Below are 16,177 nucleotides of genomic sequence, written 5' to 3' on the forward strand. Positions count from 1 at the left end.
GAGGCTGGTACAACATCACACTGGCCTCAGCCGCCGCAGGCTCACCCCGCATCCATACCCCTCCCTCCCCACGGCCTGACTGAGCCAGAGCCCTCAAATCAGCTGCTCCTTTAACCCCGTCCTGTCTGAGCGAAGAACAGATGCCCTCAGACGACCTAAACGCAGAGGCGGGTCCAAATCTAAAGCTGATCCCCGGGAGCTGTGCCAACAAAGATGAGAAAGGGAAATCTCTCCCAGCAGCCTCAGGAGCAGCGGATTAAATCTCCACAGTCAACTTGATGTACCCTGCATCTGTGGAATACCTGAATAGACAACAATCATCCCAAATTGAGGAGGTGGACTTTAGGAGCAACTGTAGACTTGGGGTTTGCTTTCTGCATCTAATTTGTTTCTGGTTTTATGTTTATCTTAGTTTAGTATTTAGAGCTTATTATCATTGGTAGATTTGTTTATTGATTTGGTTGCTCTCTTCTTTCTTTGTTTTTATTACTTTTAATTTTTTAATTTTTAATAATTTTTTATTTTTTATTTTAGTAACTTTATTTTATTTTATTTCCTTCTTTCTTTCTATTTTTTTCTCCATTTTCTTCTGAGCCATATGGTGGACAGGGTCTTGGTGCTCCTGCCAGGTGTCAGGCCTGAGCCTATGAGGTGGGAGAGCTGAATACAGGACACTGGTCCACCAGAGACCTCCCGGCTCCACGTAATATCAAAAGGCAAAAACTCTCCCACTGATCTCCATCTCAACTCTAAGACCCCGCTCCACTCAATGACCAGCAAGGTACAGTGCCGGACACCCCATGCCAAACAACTAGCAAGACAGGAACACAAACCGATGCATTAGCAAAGAAGCTGCCTAAAATCATAATAAGCTCATGGACACCCCAAAACACACCACCAGACGTGGTCCTGCCCACCAGAAATACAAGATCCAGTCTCATTCACCGGAACACAGACACCAGTCGTCCTCTCCACGTGGTTGTGTAGGAAGCCTACACAACCCACTGAACCAGCACTGAGGGCAGACACCAAAAACAACAGGAACTATGAACCTGCAGCCTGTGAAAAGGAGAGCCCAAACACAGTAACTTAAGCAAAATGAGAAGACAGAGAAATACACAGCAGATGAAGGAGCAAGGTAAAAACCTACCAGTCCAAACAAATGCAGAGGAAATAGGCAGTCTAACTGAAAAAGAATTCAGAGTAATGATAGTAAAGATGATCCAAAATCTTGGAAATAGAATGGAGAAAATACAAGGCACATTTACCAAGGACCTAGAAGAAGTAAAGAGCAAGCAAACAATGATGAACAACACAATAAATTAAATTTAAAATTCTCTAGAAGGAATAAAGAGTGGAATAACTGAGGCAGAAGAACAGATAAGTGACCTAGAAGATAAAATAGGAGAAATAACTATCACAGACCAGAATAAAGAAAAAAGAATGAAAAGAATTGAGGACAGTCTTAGAAACCTCTGGGACAACATTAAACAAACCAACATTCGAATTATAGGGGTCCCAGAAGAAGAGAAAAAAAAAAAAGAGGGACTGAGAAAATACTTGAGGAGATTATAGTTGAAAACGTCCTTAATATGGGAAGGGAAATAGTCAAGTCCAGGAAGTGCAGAGAGTCCCATACAGGATAAATCCATGGAGAAACACACCAAGACACATATTAATCAAACTATCAAAAGTTAATACAAACAAAAAATATTAAAAACAGCAAGGGAAAAGCAACAAATAACATACAAGGGAATCCCCATAAGGTTAACACCTGATCTTTCAGCAGAAACTGCAAGCCAGAAGGGAGCAGCAGGACATATTTAAAGACATGAAAGGGAAAAATCTACAACCAAGATTACTCTACCCAGCAAGGATCTCATTCAGTTTCAATGGAGAAATTAAAATCTTTACAGACAAGCAAAAGCTAAGAGAATTCAGCACCACCAAACCATCTCTACAACAAATGCTAAAGGAACTTCTCTAGGCAGGAAACACAAGAGAAGGAAAAGACTTATAATAACAAACCCAAAACAATTAAGAAAATGGTAATAGGAACATACATATCAATAACTACCTTAAATGTAAATGGATTAAATGCTCCAACCAAAACACATAGACTGGCTGAATGGATACAAAAACAAGACCTGTATATGTGCTGTCTACAAGAGACCCACTTCAGACCTAGGGACACATACAGACTGAAAGTGAGGGGATGGAAAAAGATATTCCATGCAAATGGATATCAAAAGAAACCTGGAGTAGCAATACTCATATCTGATAAAAGAGACTTTAAAATAAAGACTATTACAAGAGACAATAAGGACACTACATAATGATCAAGGGATCAATCCAAGAAGAAGATATAACAATTGTAAATATTTATGCACCAAACATAGGAGCACCTCAATACATAAGGCAAATGCTCACAGCCATAAAAGGGGAAATCGACAGTAACACAATCACATTAGAGGATTTTAATACCCCACTTTCACCAATGGACAGAGCATCCAAAATAAAAATAAATACGGAAACACAAACTTTAAATGACACATTTAAAAAGATGGACTTAATTGATATTTATAGGACATTCCATCCAAAAACAACAGAATACACATTTTTCTCAAGTGCCTGAGAACATTCTCCAGGATAGACCATATCTTAGGTCACAAATCAAGCCTTGGTAAATTTAAGAAAATTGAAATCATATCAAGTATCTTTTCCAACCACAATGCGATGAGACTAGATATCAATTAGAGGATAAAATCTCTAAAAAATACAAGCACATGGAGGCTAAACAATACACTACTAAATAACCAAGAGATCACTGAAGAAATCAAACAGGAAATCAAAAAATACCTAGAAACAAATGGCAATGAAAACATGATGTCCCAAAACCTATGGGATGCAGCAAAAGCACTTCTAAGAGGGAACTTTATAGCAATACAATCCTACCTCAAGAAACAAGACACATCTCAAATAAACAACCTAACCTTACACCTAAAGCAATTAGAGAAAGAAGAACAAAAAAACTCCAAAGTTAGCAGAAGGAAAGGAATCATAAAGATCAGATCCGAAATAAATGAAAAAGAAATGAAGGACATGCTAGCAAAGATCAACAAAACTAAAAGCTGGTTCTTTGAGAAGATAAAATTGATAAACCATTAGCCAGACTCATCAAGAAAAAAAGGGAGAAGACTCAAATCAATAGAATTACAAATGAAAAAGGAGAAGTAACAACTGACACTGCAGAAATACAAAGGATCATGAGAGATTACTACAAGCAACTATATGACAATAAAATGGACAACCTGGAAGTAATGGACAAATTTTTAGAAAAGCACAACCTCTCGAGACTGAACCAGGAAGAAATAGAATGTATAAACAGACCAATCACAAGCACTGAAATTGAAACTGTGACTAAAAATCTTCCAACAAACAAAAGCCCAGGACCAGATGGCTTCACAGGCAAATTCTATCAAACTTCTAGAGAAGAGCTAACACCTATCCTTCTCAAACTCTTCCACAATAGACCAGAGGGAGGAACACTCTCAAACTCATTCTATGAGGCCACCATCACCCTGACACCAAAACCAGACAAAGATGTCACAAACAAAGAAAACTACAGGCCAATATCACTGATGACCATAGATGCAAAAATCCTCAACAAAATACTAGCAGACAGAATCCAACAGCACCTTACAGTGATCATACACCATGATCAAGTGGTGTTTATCCCAGGAATGCAAGTATTCTTCAATATATGCAAATCAATCAATGTGATATACCATACAAACAAACTGAAGGAGAGAAACCATATGATCATCTCATTAGATGCAGAAAAAGTTTTTGACAAAATTCAACAGCGATTTATGATAGAAAACCCCCTGGAAAGTAGGCATAGAGGGAAAGTTTCTCAACATAATAAAGGCCATATATGACAAACCCACAGCCAATGTAGTTCTCAACAGTGAAAAACTGAAACTATTTCCACGAAGATCAGGAGCAAGACAAGGTTGCCCACTCTCACCACTCTTATTCAACATAGTTTTGGACGTTTTAGCCACAGCAATCAGAGAAGAAAAAGAAATAAAAGGAATCCAGATCAGAATCAATGGAGAAAAGACAGCCTCTTCAATAAATAGTACTGGGAAAACTGGACAGCTACATGTAAAAGAACGAAATTAGAACACTCCCTAATACCATAAACAAAAATAAACTCTAAATGGATTAAAGACCTAAATATAAGGCCAGACACTGTAAAACTCTTAGAGGAAAACATAGGCAGAGCACTGCATGACATAAACCACAGCAAGATTTTTTTTGACCCACCTCCTAGAGAAACGGAAATAAAATCAAAAATAAACAAATGGGACGTAATGAAACTTAAAAGCTCTTGCACAGCAAAGGAAACCATAAACAAGTCGAAAAGACAACCCTCAGAATGGGAGTAAATATTTGCAAATGCAGCAACTGACAAAGGATTAATTTCCAAAATTTATAAGCAGCTCATGCAGCTCAATACCAAAAAAACAAACAATCCAAACCAAAAATAGAAGACCTAAATAGACATTTCTCCAGAGAAGATATACAGATTGCCAACAAACACATGAAAGGATGCTCAACATCACTAATCATTAGAGAAATGCAAATCAAAACTACAATAAGGTATCACCTCATACCAGTCAGAATGGCCATCATCAAAAAATCTACAACAGGGGCTTCACTGGTGGCGCAGTGGTTGAGAGTCCGCCTGCTGATGCAGGAGACACGGGTTCGTGCCCCGGTCCGGGAGGATCCCACATGCCGCGGAGCGGCTGGGCCCATGAGCCATGGCCGCTGAGCCTGCGCGTCCGGAGCCTGTGCTCCGCAACGGGAGAGGCCACAGCGGTGAGAAGCCCACGTACCGCAAAAAAAAAAAAAAAAAAAATCTACAACAATAAATGCTAGAAAGGGTGTGGAGAAAAGGGAACCCTCCTACACGGTTGGTGCGAATGTAAATTGATGCAGCCACTATGGAGAACAGTATGGAGTTTCCTAAAAAACTAAAAATAGAGCTACCATACGACCCAGCAATCCCACTACTGGGCATATACCCTGAGAAAACCATAATTCAAAAGGAGTCATTTACTACAATGTTCATTGCAGCACTATTTACAATAGCCAGGACATGAAAGCAATCTAAGTGTCTATTGACAGATGACTAGATAAAGAAGATGTGGCACATATATACAATGGAATATTACTCAGCCATAAAAAGAAACGAAATTTGAGTTATTTATAGTGAGGTGGATGGACCTAGAGACTGTCATACAGAGTGAAGTAAGTCAGAAAGAGAAAAACAAATACCGTACACTAACACATATACAAGGAACCTAATAATAATAATAATAATAATGGTTCTGAAGAACCTAGGGTCAGGACAGGAATAAAGATGCAGACGTGCAGAATGGACTTGAGGACACGGGGAGGGGGAAGGGTAAGCTGAGACGAAGTGGCATGGACATATATACACTACCAAATGTAAAATGGATAGCTAGTGGGAAGCAGCTGCATAGTACAGGGAGATCAGCTCGGTGCTTTGTGACCACCTAGAGGGGCGGGATAGGGAGGGTGGGAGGGAGATGCAAGAGGGAGGAGATATGGGGATATATGTATATGTATAGCTGATTCACTTTGATATAAAGCAGAAACTATCACGCCATTGTAAAGCAATTATACTCCAATAAAGATGTTAAAAAAAAAAAGAACCTCAATTAAAAATTCTTTCTCCTTAGGTGCATTCTGGTTTACAACTAACATGATGCTCCCTGTTATTTCCTGGGTAACAAAAATAATCTTAACGTTGTCCTTTACCTTTTCTTGACAATTCAAGATTTTGTCATCCTCATGGCACATGCAGTGAGGCCTGTACCATGTGATTGGAGTGTGGCTGTGAGTATGTGTCTCCTCAGTAACTACAGCTTTCCAAAGAGAGGGAATGCACTGAGGAAAAGGCAAACAACAAGGGAAAGGCCAGTGGTTCTCAGAGAACACAGAGCAGGTGGCAGGTGGGAGATAATGAGAGATGAGAAATCACTTCTAGCTCTTCCTCATCACCTTCGAGCCATGAAGGAGGAAAGAAAAGATGATAAGAGAAAAATGTAACCAGAGCTGGAAATTTACACCGGCAATGGATGGCTCTATTAATCTTGAGATTTTCTGTGACCTTGATTATCAGTCCGCACACACAGATGCCCTGGGCAGGTCCTTCTGTTGTCCTTTTGGTTTGGGTGGAGCCATCTAATTTTAAGGTCTATTCTGGCTTGCCTTTAATAATCTGACCAATAAAACTCATAGTACGTGGGACAAAAATAAAGCAGCGAGTCTAAATAAATTGTGTAGGTTCAGGCCCTTCTGTGGAAGCAAGGGCAAAAGGTCTTCTCCACAAGCACCCGTGAGGAGGGAGTTAAACTTCCAGGTCCAGCTCTCACCCATTCCTCCCATAGCCTTTTCCTTCCTGTTTGCATCTTCAGGAGGCACTAGTCATATACCAGGTCCTGAGGAGCATGCAAGATAAATTTCAGATGCAGTTTAAAACATAGGACAAACATGCATGAAGTAAGTAAACAAAAATGAAGCAGAGAACACATTTAAACATTCACATTGAATCCTCCCAATAACATGCAACATTGTGCTTGTGAATCAAACAACTCCCACTGGCTCTCATGCCCTTGGTGCTTCTCATGATCTCCCCCTGACCTTTCAGCTTGTGCCTCTGACCCCCTAACTCTGGGTGTCTCGGGCTCTTTCCTGAGCCCTCTGCTCTTCTCTCTATACTCCCTTCATCTCTTATCATTTCCCCCATAGAATTAGTCCACCTCATCTCCCCACGTCTGCTCATTTAGTTCCTACATTTTCAGCAGCCTCACCCAACTCTTCAGCCTTGGCCTCTCACAAAGCTATGATAATAGCTCTAAGACACCTAAAGTGGGCTGTAAGATGCCCCATATTTCCCATAGCCTCCAGGACACCCCTGACCATGATATTCCACCATCGGCTGAAATTCGACATTGCCAAGACCAAATCCACCATGCTTTCCACAAAACTCTTTCTATTCACACATTCATTTATTCTAGGCACACATATGAGCCACCTCCTCTGCAAAAGTCCTTGCTAGGAGCTGGGTAGTTAAGACAACCGACTGTGTTTCTCAACCAATCCTGGGATTTCCCCAATATTACAGGCAAGAATATTGAAGTCATCTTTGACTCTTTTCTGCCTTTCATTCCGTATAACCAACCTGACACCGAGGTCTAGTTTTCCCTCTGCTGAAATGCCTCTTCTAGTAACCCCTCTCACTAATTCCCAGTAGCCCCAGTCTCCTAGGAGCTTTGCTCCTCCCACACCTGGAAGGCTACCATGCCCTCCCAGCTGGCCTCACCACTACCAGTCTTACCCCTCCATTCTACCTTCTTGTGGTTCTCAGATTTACTTTGCTAAACAATGCTCTTGTCAAGTGTCTCTTCTATTTTAGAGTTTATTGATACTCCACAATTTTCCAAAGTGAGTTCTGTGGGACACTGATCACAGGAGAGGTTCATTGGTAAAGGATCCCATTAGAAAATAAGGTTGGGAAACACTTTAAACTCTATCTTCCTCCTGAGGAGACACAGTGCACATTAGCCTATTAAAGGTACTGACAAGTCCTGCCGTAAAGAAATCTAATCTGGTATTTCTCAAAATTGTTTAACCACTGAACTGATGATTTTTTTTTGGTATGCCAGTTATTAATAAAAACAGAATTAGTGTGTAACAGACTTCGGCAATTGCTCTCCTTTAGATCAAGTTCAAACACCTTGGCCTGTCTTTTTGAAGCATTCCAAGTCAGGTCCCACCTACCTGTCTACCCATAGTTCCTACTGCCCTTCAACGTGAACCTTCGGATCCTTCACAGAATGTGGTTACACAGTCAGTGTTCATCAACGCTGACCACTACTAAGATCCAAATGTTGGAATCTTCTTTAAAGGAAAAACTGTTGATCTTGTAAACATGTGCTTGATGGATCTATAATTCTTTAGAATAAAATGGGAAGACACTCAGGCTTACTTCTAGTTGTCTCTATTTTCCAAACTGTTCAAAGTGTAGTTAATAAGAAAATCTAGTTAGAAGAGATTGTAAGTTCAACTTCTTTCTATACTAGGAATTTCTCTTTTAAAATCCCCAGCACATAAGTCTCCTTTTGAACACTTCTCTTGGTGAGGAATTCATTACATTTTGAGGCAACACATCCCATTGTCAGATACCTCTGGTGGTTAGAGAAGCTCTTTCTTGTGTGGGGATGAAATCAGCCTCTTGAAACTCTTTGAGAAATAGCTGTGGGTTTGAGTTCAATGGCCTGTGTTGTGTTGGGAGGGACATGCCCGCTGGCACTGTGGGTAACTCTGCTCTTCTGTTTATCCAGGAAAGTAAACGCAGTGGCACAAAAGCAGCTTGGCCGCCTATGGCACACAAGTGCCGTCTTCTTCCACCCTCCGATCCACGAATATGCAGAGAAGCTTTCAGCGCTTCTTCCTGAACCTCTGAAGGTCTGATGCTTCCAGTTCAAAGGGATAGGAGTCTCATGATCCCAGGGAAGCTGGCCTAGGAAATGAGAGTATGGGTGGGAATCTGGTCTGTGCTTTGAACATCCGAAATGAGTGCGCTAGTGGCCATATTGGAAAGCACTCTAGGAGAAGAAAGGAATTGATGAATTACTGGTGAAACCAGCCGATGTTCACTTCATCAGTTCCAAACATCTGCCTCTCCTTGGTCACTCTCCTCACCACCACATCTTTGCAGAAATCACTTAGCGGGAGCCCCAGGCTTCCTGACACTCTCCTCTGCGTTCCTCAGGAAATTTTCATCTCTTTGCTCCACAGCCCCTCTGCAAAGTCATTGGCATTTCTTCTTTTTTTTTTTTTTTTTTTTTTTTTTGCGGTAGGCGGGCCTCTCACTGTTGTGGCCTCTCCCGTTGCGGAGCACAGGCTCCAGACGCACAGGCTCAGCAACCATGGCTCACGGGCCTAGCCGCTCTGCGGCATGTGGGATCTTCCCGGACCGGGGCACGAACCCGTGTCCCCTGCATCGGCAGGCGGATTCTCAACCACTGCGCCACCAGGGAAGCCCTTCTTTTTTTTTTTTAACTTTTTATTTTATAGTGGAGTAGAGTTGCTTAACAATGTTGTGTTAGTTTCAGGCGTCCAGCAAAGTGATTCAGTTATACATAACCATGTATCTATTCTTTTTCAAATTCTTTTTCCATTTAGTTGTTACATAATATTGAGCAGAGTTCCCTGTGCTACACAGTAGGTCCTTGCTGGTTAACCATTCTTCTTTAACAAAGAGTATGGCCATTTCTTTAGAAAATTAATATACCATTAAGTTCATTTGGTCTGAGATGCACTTTGATATTTCTGCTAAATGAGATGTTTTTCTGCATCTGAAATGATTGAATTTTTTAACTGAACTGAGATGTTAAAATGTTCGCCAAGGTTTGCATTTCGGGATTCAATGAGTTAATACATATTTAGAACAGTGTGCCGTACCTGGTGTTAGCTATTATGATCATCTTCTTGTATTATTTAGGTACCATATTTACTATGTTATCTACAAGAGATGGAGGAAGTTGCAAGAGTTGCAACCTCAGTTCAGGGCAGGCACACTCATGGATGAGTAGAGGCGAGGAAGCCTGCAAGGGCACAGCCCTGGCCTCCCAGTCCCCGAGCCTGGAGGATCTAGTACCCTTCAGTTCTCCCCTTTCTTTCAACCAAGATGAGCTGCACTTTTTTGTTTGTTGCTCGTTTGTTTTAACTTTCACGAACACCGAACAGGCTCCTCTGAGAGCCTGCCTTGTCTCAAGCCTTCAGAATCAGGTGGGGCAGTTCAGGTTCAAGAACCAAGAGACCTGGTCCTCAGATCCCCTCAGCCACTAACCACTGTATGTCTCAACAAGTCTCTCCATCTTAGCACTCTGCAGAGCATCAGGTAAAACCAATGAAAATCTGGAATATTTCACAACTCTGACAATCCCATAGTCATTTTTGTATCTCTAGTGCTTAGCAGATTCTCAGTGAATAGCTGTAGAATTAATATAGTAATTCAATGATGGGACTGCTGGTACGAAGGGAACTCTCCTTAATAATCAGAGGCTGGGATACACTGTCTTTAACAATTTCGAATGAATTGGGTAATCAAGTGTCTCATGACCATGTGTCTTTTTTTTTTCTCCAGGTCATTTTCCTGATGAACAGTGGCTCAGAAGCCAATGACCTAGCCATGCTGATGGCCAGAGCACACTCAAATAACACAGATATCATTTCTTTCAGGTAACCACACCTTGGAACATTCAACTTTAACATTGGCTCACCCCAATATTAAATGTTTATCTTTAAAATATAGCCTAGAGCAGGAGAGGGGCTTTCCCAGGGTGTTTTTCTAATTTTAGATTTTAGGGTAGGTTCAGTCAAATGAATTTTATGTCTGGATAACACCATCCAAATTGGCCTGATCCAAGGTAGGGGTCTCTGACCAAGGTAACCGAGAGTTTGGAGTCCCAGTTTTGTCATAGATTCTCCTATGGAATTAAAAAGAAGGTGACATGACAGCTTTTTAACTTTAAAGTTATGGTATAGAAACTAACACACAACGTTTTTCATCAACTATGCTCCAATATAAAATAAAAATTAAAAATAAAAAAATAAAAGTTAAGAAAAAGGTATGACTTTGACTATGACCTATGCCAAATAGTGAATGATTGGTCTGCACCCCCAGAAGCTCATGACTTTGCCATATGACACTGGGCCCACTTTCACCTCTGCTTATGGTAAGGAGCCATAGCCTGAATAGCCAACATGGACTTTCTTTTTTGTCCTACCCAGTGTTCCACATGCCAGTGATCATAGAAAAGTAAACTTAACCCAGTCCTCCCACTGTTTTCTGTCTGCAGAGGAGCCTACCATGGATGCAGTCCTTACACACTTGGCTTGACAAATGTAGGGTTCTACAAAATGGAACTCCCCAGTGGGATGGGCTGCCAATCAGTAAGTTTTGAGATATTTGTCATATTTCTCTAAAAACTCCTGGGTGTATGGAATCATTTATCAGATTTTCCAGGTATTAGGACTAGAAACTAATACAAATTAGCTTATATTATATAACTATAATTAATCAGGGGCTCAATTTGACTTAATCAAATTAAAGACCATTTAAGGGAAATGTTTCTTAGGAAGACCTTCAGAGTCTGAGTAATAATTAATGACAGAGATTTTTTAAAATTTTGTTTTGCTTTTAAATAAAATCAAGTAAACTGCAAATAGATGCACTGAAATAACTTCCCAGAGCCTTGAATGCATAAAATTTCCATAGAGTCATCCCTGTACTCACCTTCTGTTCTCACACACTGTTTCCACATTTTCAGCATCAGAATCAGATACCTAATTATTCTTATTCTTTCAGATGCCCTTACCGACCAAATTCTTGAGCAAATTGTTTCCAGGCTGACATTGAAATCAGTTTGCTTTGTAGAGTGCCCTCCTAATTGATTTCCAAAAAAAAAAAAAAAAAAAATTATCTCTTCAAAGCAGAATATTAGGTTTTTGTCCTAAGTAGGAGAAGAGTAAAGGAGGAATCTTAGTATCAAATTAAGAAGCCCTCTTGCCTTAACTGGTACCATAGGTTGCCCCATTGGCTGTCTTGTGTTCACATCTTGCTAAACTCCCTCTTTTGTCATTTGCAGACGATGTGCCCGGATGTTTTCTGTGGCCCTTGGGGAGGAAGCCACTGCCGAGATTCTCCAGTGCAAACAATTAGGAAATGCAGCTGTGCACCAGGTCCAGCTGGGCAGGGGGGGAGGCACATGGTGGAAGGTCAGGAGGGGTAAGGAATGTGGAGAGAGGCAGAACCATTCCTGGGTGAACAGATTCGAAAAAGTGGGAAAGGGAAAGCCAAGGCAAATACAACTAGGAAGTCACCCCTCACTGAACTAACACCTCTTATGCCTATGACCACTATACCATCAGAGCATCCATCTCCTGTTAGGAAACGCATCTCAGCATCTCATGCTATCAGAGCTAAGCCAAAAACAGACTATCACCTGGTGTTTCACTAAAGGCGCTCTCTTAGCTCTCCCAGCAATAGCTCTGCTACCAATTCTAAAAGAAAACAAGGTTTTTTTGAGGGATTATTTGCCAATTCCCAATGGGAGAAGGGGAAAGGGGAAAGAACACTTAGAAATCTCAAAACTCCAATCAGGAAGTTCCCCAGGGACTCAGAATACCAGCCAAAATGAGAGCCTTTGTCAAAACAGAAGACCATTCCTGAATGCTGCTGACATCTCTTCCAAAGTTGTAAAGGCGTCCTCACAAGGAAAGCCACTATTCATCAAACACATTGCTATTACATTCTTTACCTCTTCTTCACAGGAGAGAGAGGAGGCATGGAGACAGCATTTGTTCTTTGCTCATCAGCAAGCCCCACCTCGCACTTGTCATCTCAGTGCAGGACCCTTTGGACAGCTGCCCCTAAGCAGTGCTGAAGGAAATCACTAAACGCTCCAGCTGAGAGATCTTTAATGGAACAGGGTGTCACTGGGCTGAGAGGAAGAATGTAACTGGAAGCCTTAAAAATGAGGTTTGAAAGGAAGAAAATTCACAGTCATCTTAAAATTCAGATGGGATAATGGCAATATGGAGGTAGGAGAATGAAAGAATGAGCTTTAGAACAAGATGTTATAGTCACAGAACTTAAAACCTTGGGGAAGTTTAAAGCTATCTTTCACATTCTCCATTTTAAAGAGGAAGAAACACATCTACACCTAGGAGGCCGAGAGCTAGGACTTGACCCCAATTCTTCTGCCCTCAAAGCCAGTGCTCCCCAGCCATGACCACCCTTGTTCACACCGATATGCCAGCAGGAGGAACCCAGGCTTAAAAATAATTCCTGCTCTGCTGGCCAGGATTGAAGAGACACATGAAGTCAGGAGCCCTGGGTTGGACTTTCAGCCCTACCGTGGCTAAGCTGCAAGCAAAAGTTCCATCTTTTGCTTCTGTTTCTCATCTATGAAATGGAGGTGGCAATACCTGCCCCCATGGCCCCTCATCCCAGACCTTCAAGAGACCAAGGAAGAGAGCTTTTGTAGAGGCAGGCAGACAATAGCGATGCCAGGTACAGCCATGCCTGTATCTCATATCCACGTGGCACCAACAACTAAGATCAGCTGGATGAACCTCACAGACGTCAAAAGCACCAGCGCAGAGCTTCAGCGGCAGAAGCCCTCAAGACATGGTCACTTCCTTCCCTGCCAGCTCTGTGTCCCTCCCCCTCTGAGGCCTTCTCTCCCAAGGCCAACTGGAATATACCAGAGGCCCAGAGTCATCTCTCTAGTGGCCTTTAGATGTTAAATGATAGTGACAGGCAGACATTTCTGCTTTTCGGAACTCTGATCTTTGGCACATCTGAAGTCAGCTGTTTTCTTAACGCATATCTTCAAGAAACAAGACTGATATCATATCTTTAAACAAAAAGGGACTCCAGCCTCCTCTGGTGCTGTTAGGGCCTGAGAAGAGTTTGGTATTTGCTTTAAAAAGACATATTCATATATGTTTATAAATGCATCCCAACGTGTGAATTATTCTGAGTATAGAAGGTTCCAGTTCTCCATTCCTCTTAGAGTTCATTCAGTGGGCACATCCAGGTGCCAGTCTTGGTTGGTGGCTTTATTTTCACCTCAGAAGTATGTCATCATTCCCCACATAGGCATCCATTTTTGAGCCTAATATAGATATTTATGTGGTAGATTTCATTCTCTTCCTCCACCCGCTCCTCGGGATATTTTCTTTCCCATTGGTCATTCCAGTCCCTGAATTTCAGATGTAACTTGTGATGAAAAGCACCTCTCAACCCACTACCCCACAATGTTCCAAACCTGGTACTGATCATGTCATGTCTCTTTCTCCTTTTGCAAGACAAGTTTCCTTTTTCTTAAAAAATTGCTCTTTCTTGGCGTCTCACTCGGCTTAACTCTCTCTTTACCACCAGCTAAAAAGAAAACTCTTCCCTCTCCGTTGCTTGGATAGCATCCAGGAGAGCATCCCCTCTCCACTTGCTTGATGTTGTCATGGTGACACTACTGCACCAAGTCTCTCAGAGGCGACTTGACCTGAAGTCACAGCAATGAGCCAAAGAAGTAAATGCGAAATGAAGGAAAAAGCCAATGACAGTCGATGACCACTCATCACTGAATTTATGGGCAGTGGAGGGGGAAATTATGAAAGGTCTAGCACAGGTTCAAGCAAAACCTTCTCCATGGTTTGGTTTTGTCCAAATTTAAGCCATTAGGGTTGATTTTGCTCCACCCTTTGATTTCTCTAGTTACAAATGATCTTACTAAATTCCCAAATTATATCCTTTGAACATATGTCTAATTCATCCTTTAGGGTCATCCAAGGTTGTTTTCTCTTCCTTTCTTAATAATAATAGGAAATTTCAACCTCTAGGGGCACAGATTTATTTGTCTACTATATCCTACCCATCATACAACATGAGTGATGCTAAAAAATGTACTTTATGGGTTTGCTATTCATTTCATTACTTTCTTCTTCAAACCCCCAACCCTCAATTCCAACTAACTAAAGATCAGTTAACTCTGTCAAGCAAGCTTTCCCAAACATCGCATGTAGCCTCAAAGTATGTTAGGGGCCAGGTCATGTTTTTCCCACTTTTTAATGAAGAGCTGAAGTATTCAATATAAAACATATTTATGGTTCACTTTTGAAGATGATAACTGAAGGTTTCCATTCCTTATCTCTAGCCTTCAGGAGACAGGATCGCATCCATGCCTCTAAGCAAGCATCATGATGGTAGATGGTGACTTGCCTCCCAGACCGCTTTCAGCAGAAACTCCCCATCACACCCACCTCTCTCTCTGCATCTCTTCTGCTGTCTGTGGATGTGGGTTTAGATTCAGAGACTATGTGATGCTGTTTAGGACCAAATTACAGGTGTGGATAAAAATTCTGAAGGTTCAGTCATATATGGATGTACTTGATCTGGGACCTTTGGTATTCCAGAGGAGAAAGCTTCCTCTGCCTTGCTATAGTGAATGAAAGTTACCTGGCTGTAGTATATTCCTCTTTAGACTGAATTCTGATTGCTATATAAACATATTTATGAACCATAAAGACTGAGATACTTTGTAGCTTTAAAATTGTACATCAGATTAAGTAGCAATGAAAGGTAAACATAGTTATTTCCAAATAGATTAAATCCACACAGCAATTACATTTGAATTAAATCTACACTGTTGAGAGGATCAGTATCCTTAGGTAAAACAGCTATCTATACCAGACTCAATGATGTTTTGGAGCGTTGCTTCTCCAGATGGAAACAACTGAAGTGGTTTGTTTATGCTTTTGTGGCTATGCTAGTCTTGCTGCTCGAAACGAAGTATGAGTCATTCTGACAGAATGTTCAGAACATTCAGAAACCTATATCCTCATATCCTGGTTTACTGTATCTTGGGGGACTCTATTCAATTTACTGTCCTGTTTTCTTTTTGTCTGTTTCCCCCCCATTCTTCTGGATGCCATTCTCACATCTTCAAATGCTGTGTTTTCTGTTGTTGTTTGTTTGTTGCAGACTGCTGCCAAGCTAAAGACCAATATATTGAACAATTCAAAGATACTCTGAGCACTTCTGTAGCCAAATCAATTGCTGGATTTTTTGCAGAGCCAATTCAAGTGAGTGTATTAACCAAACATTAATTGAGCTCAGCTCTAAATTATCAGATTTTTAACTCATACATTCTAGAGAATTCCAAATTATATAAGTGACCACTGCTGTGTCCCTCTCCAAACTTAATTCATTGCATTGGTCCCCTTAAAAAAGGGGGGGGGGCGCTGGTTTTCAGTTGACCTTTGAAAAAACCATCTCCTGCACTCCCAGACTGAACAGAGAGATAGATGAAACTATTGAATCCCTAAATCTGTAAAAAATAGAAAACCCCAGCAATTTTTAGTTCTTTATCACCCACACTGTCAGGGGGAGCCTCTCTATAATCTTACTAAATCACCTTAATCTACGTTTTCTCTACTCTCAGGAAAGAATATGCTTGCATCCTTTTTTAGCAGGCACGGCATAAAAGTAATGGCCCCTCTTTTC

The 16,177-nt window shown here is 41.2% G+C and overlaps 1 protein-coding gene across 1 annotated transcript in view; it reads left to right on the forward strand.

Annotated features, from left to right (window-relative positions):
• AGXT2 (alanine--glyoxylate aminotransferase 2) overlaps window positions 1-16,177 on the forward strand; it is a gene marked incomplete at both ends in the record, with an annotated part of 43,612 nt that overhangs the window by 10,385 nt on the left and 17,050 nt on the right. The window contains 5 exons of the mRNA XM_079701618.1: window positions 8,445-8,568; window positions 10,253-10,347; window positions 10,968-11,061; window positions 11,757-11,850; window positions 15,656-15,756. Coding sequence (XP_079557744.1) covers window positions 8,445-8,568; window positions 10,253-10,347; window positions 10,968-11,061; window positions 11,757-11,850; window positions 15,656-15,756 — 508 coding nt within the window. The remainder of the gene's footprint in view (window positions 1-8,444; window positions 8,569-10,252; window positions 10,348-10,967; window positions 11,062-11,756; window positions 11,851-15,655; window positions 15,757-16,177) is intronic.

Source organism: Hyperoodon ampullatus (genome assembly GCF_949752795.1).
Source record: "Hyperoodon ampullatus genome assembly, chromosome: 4".
Taxonomy (NCBI): Eukaryota; Metazoa; Chordata; class Mammalia; order Artiodactyla; family Ziphiidae; genus Hyperoodon; species Hyperoodon ampullatus.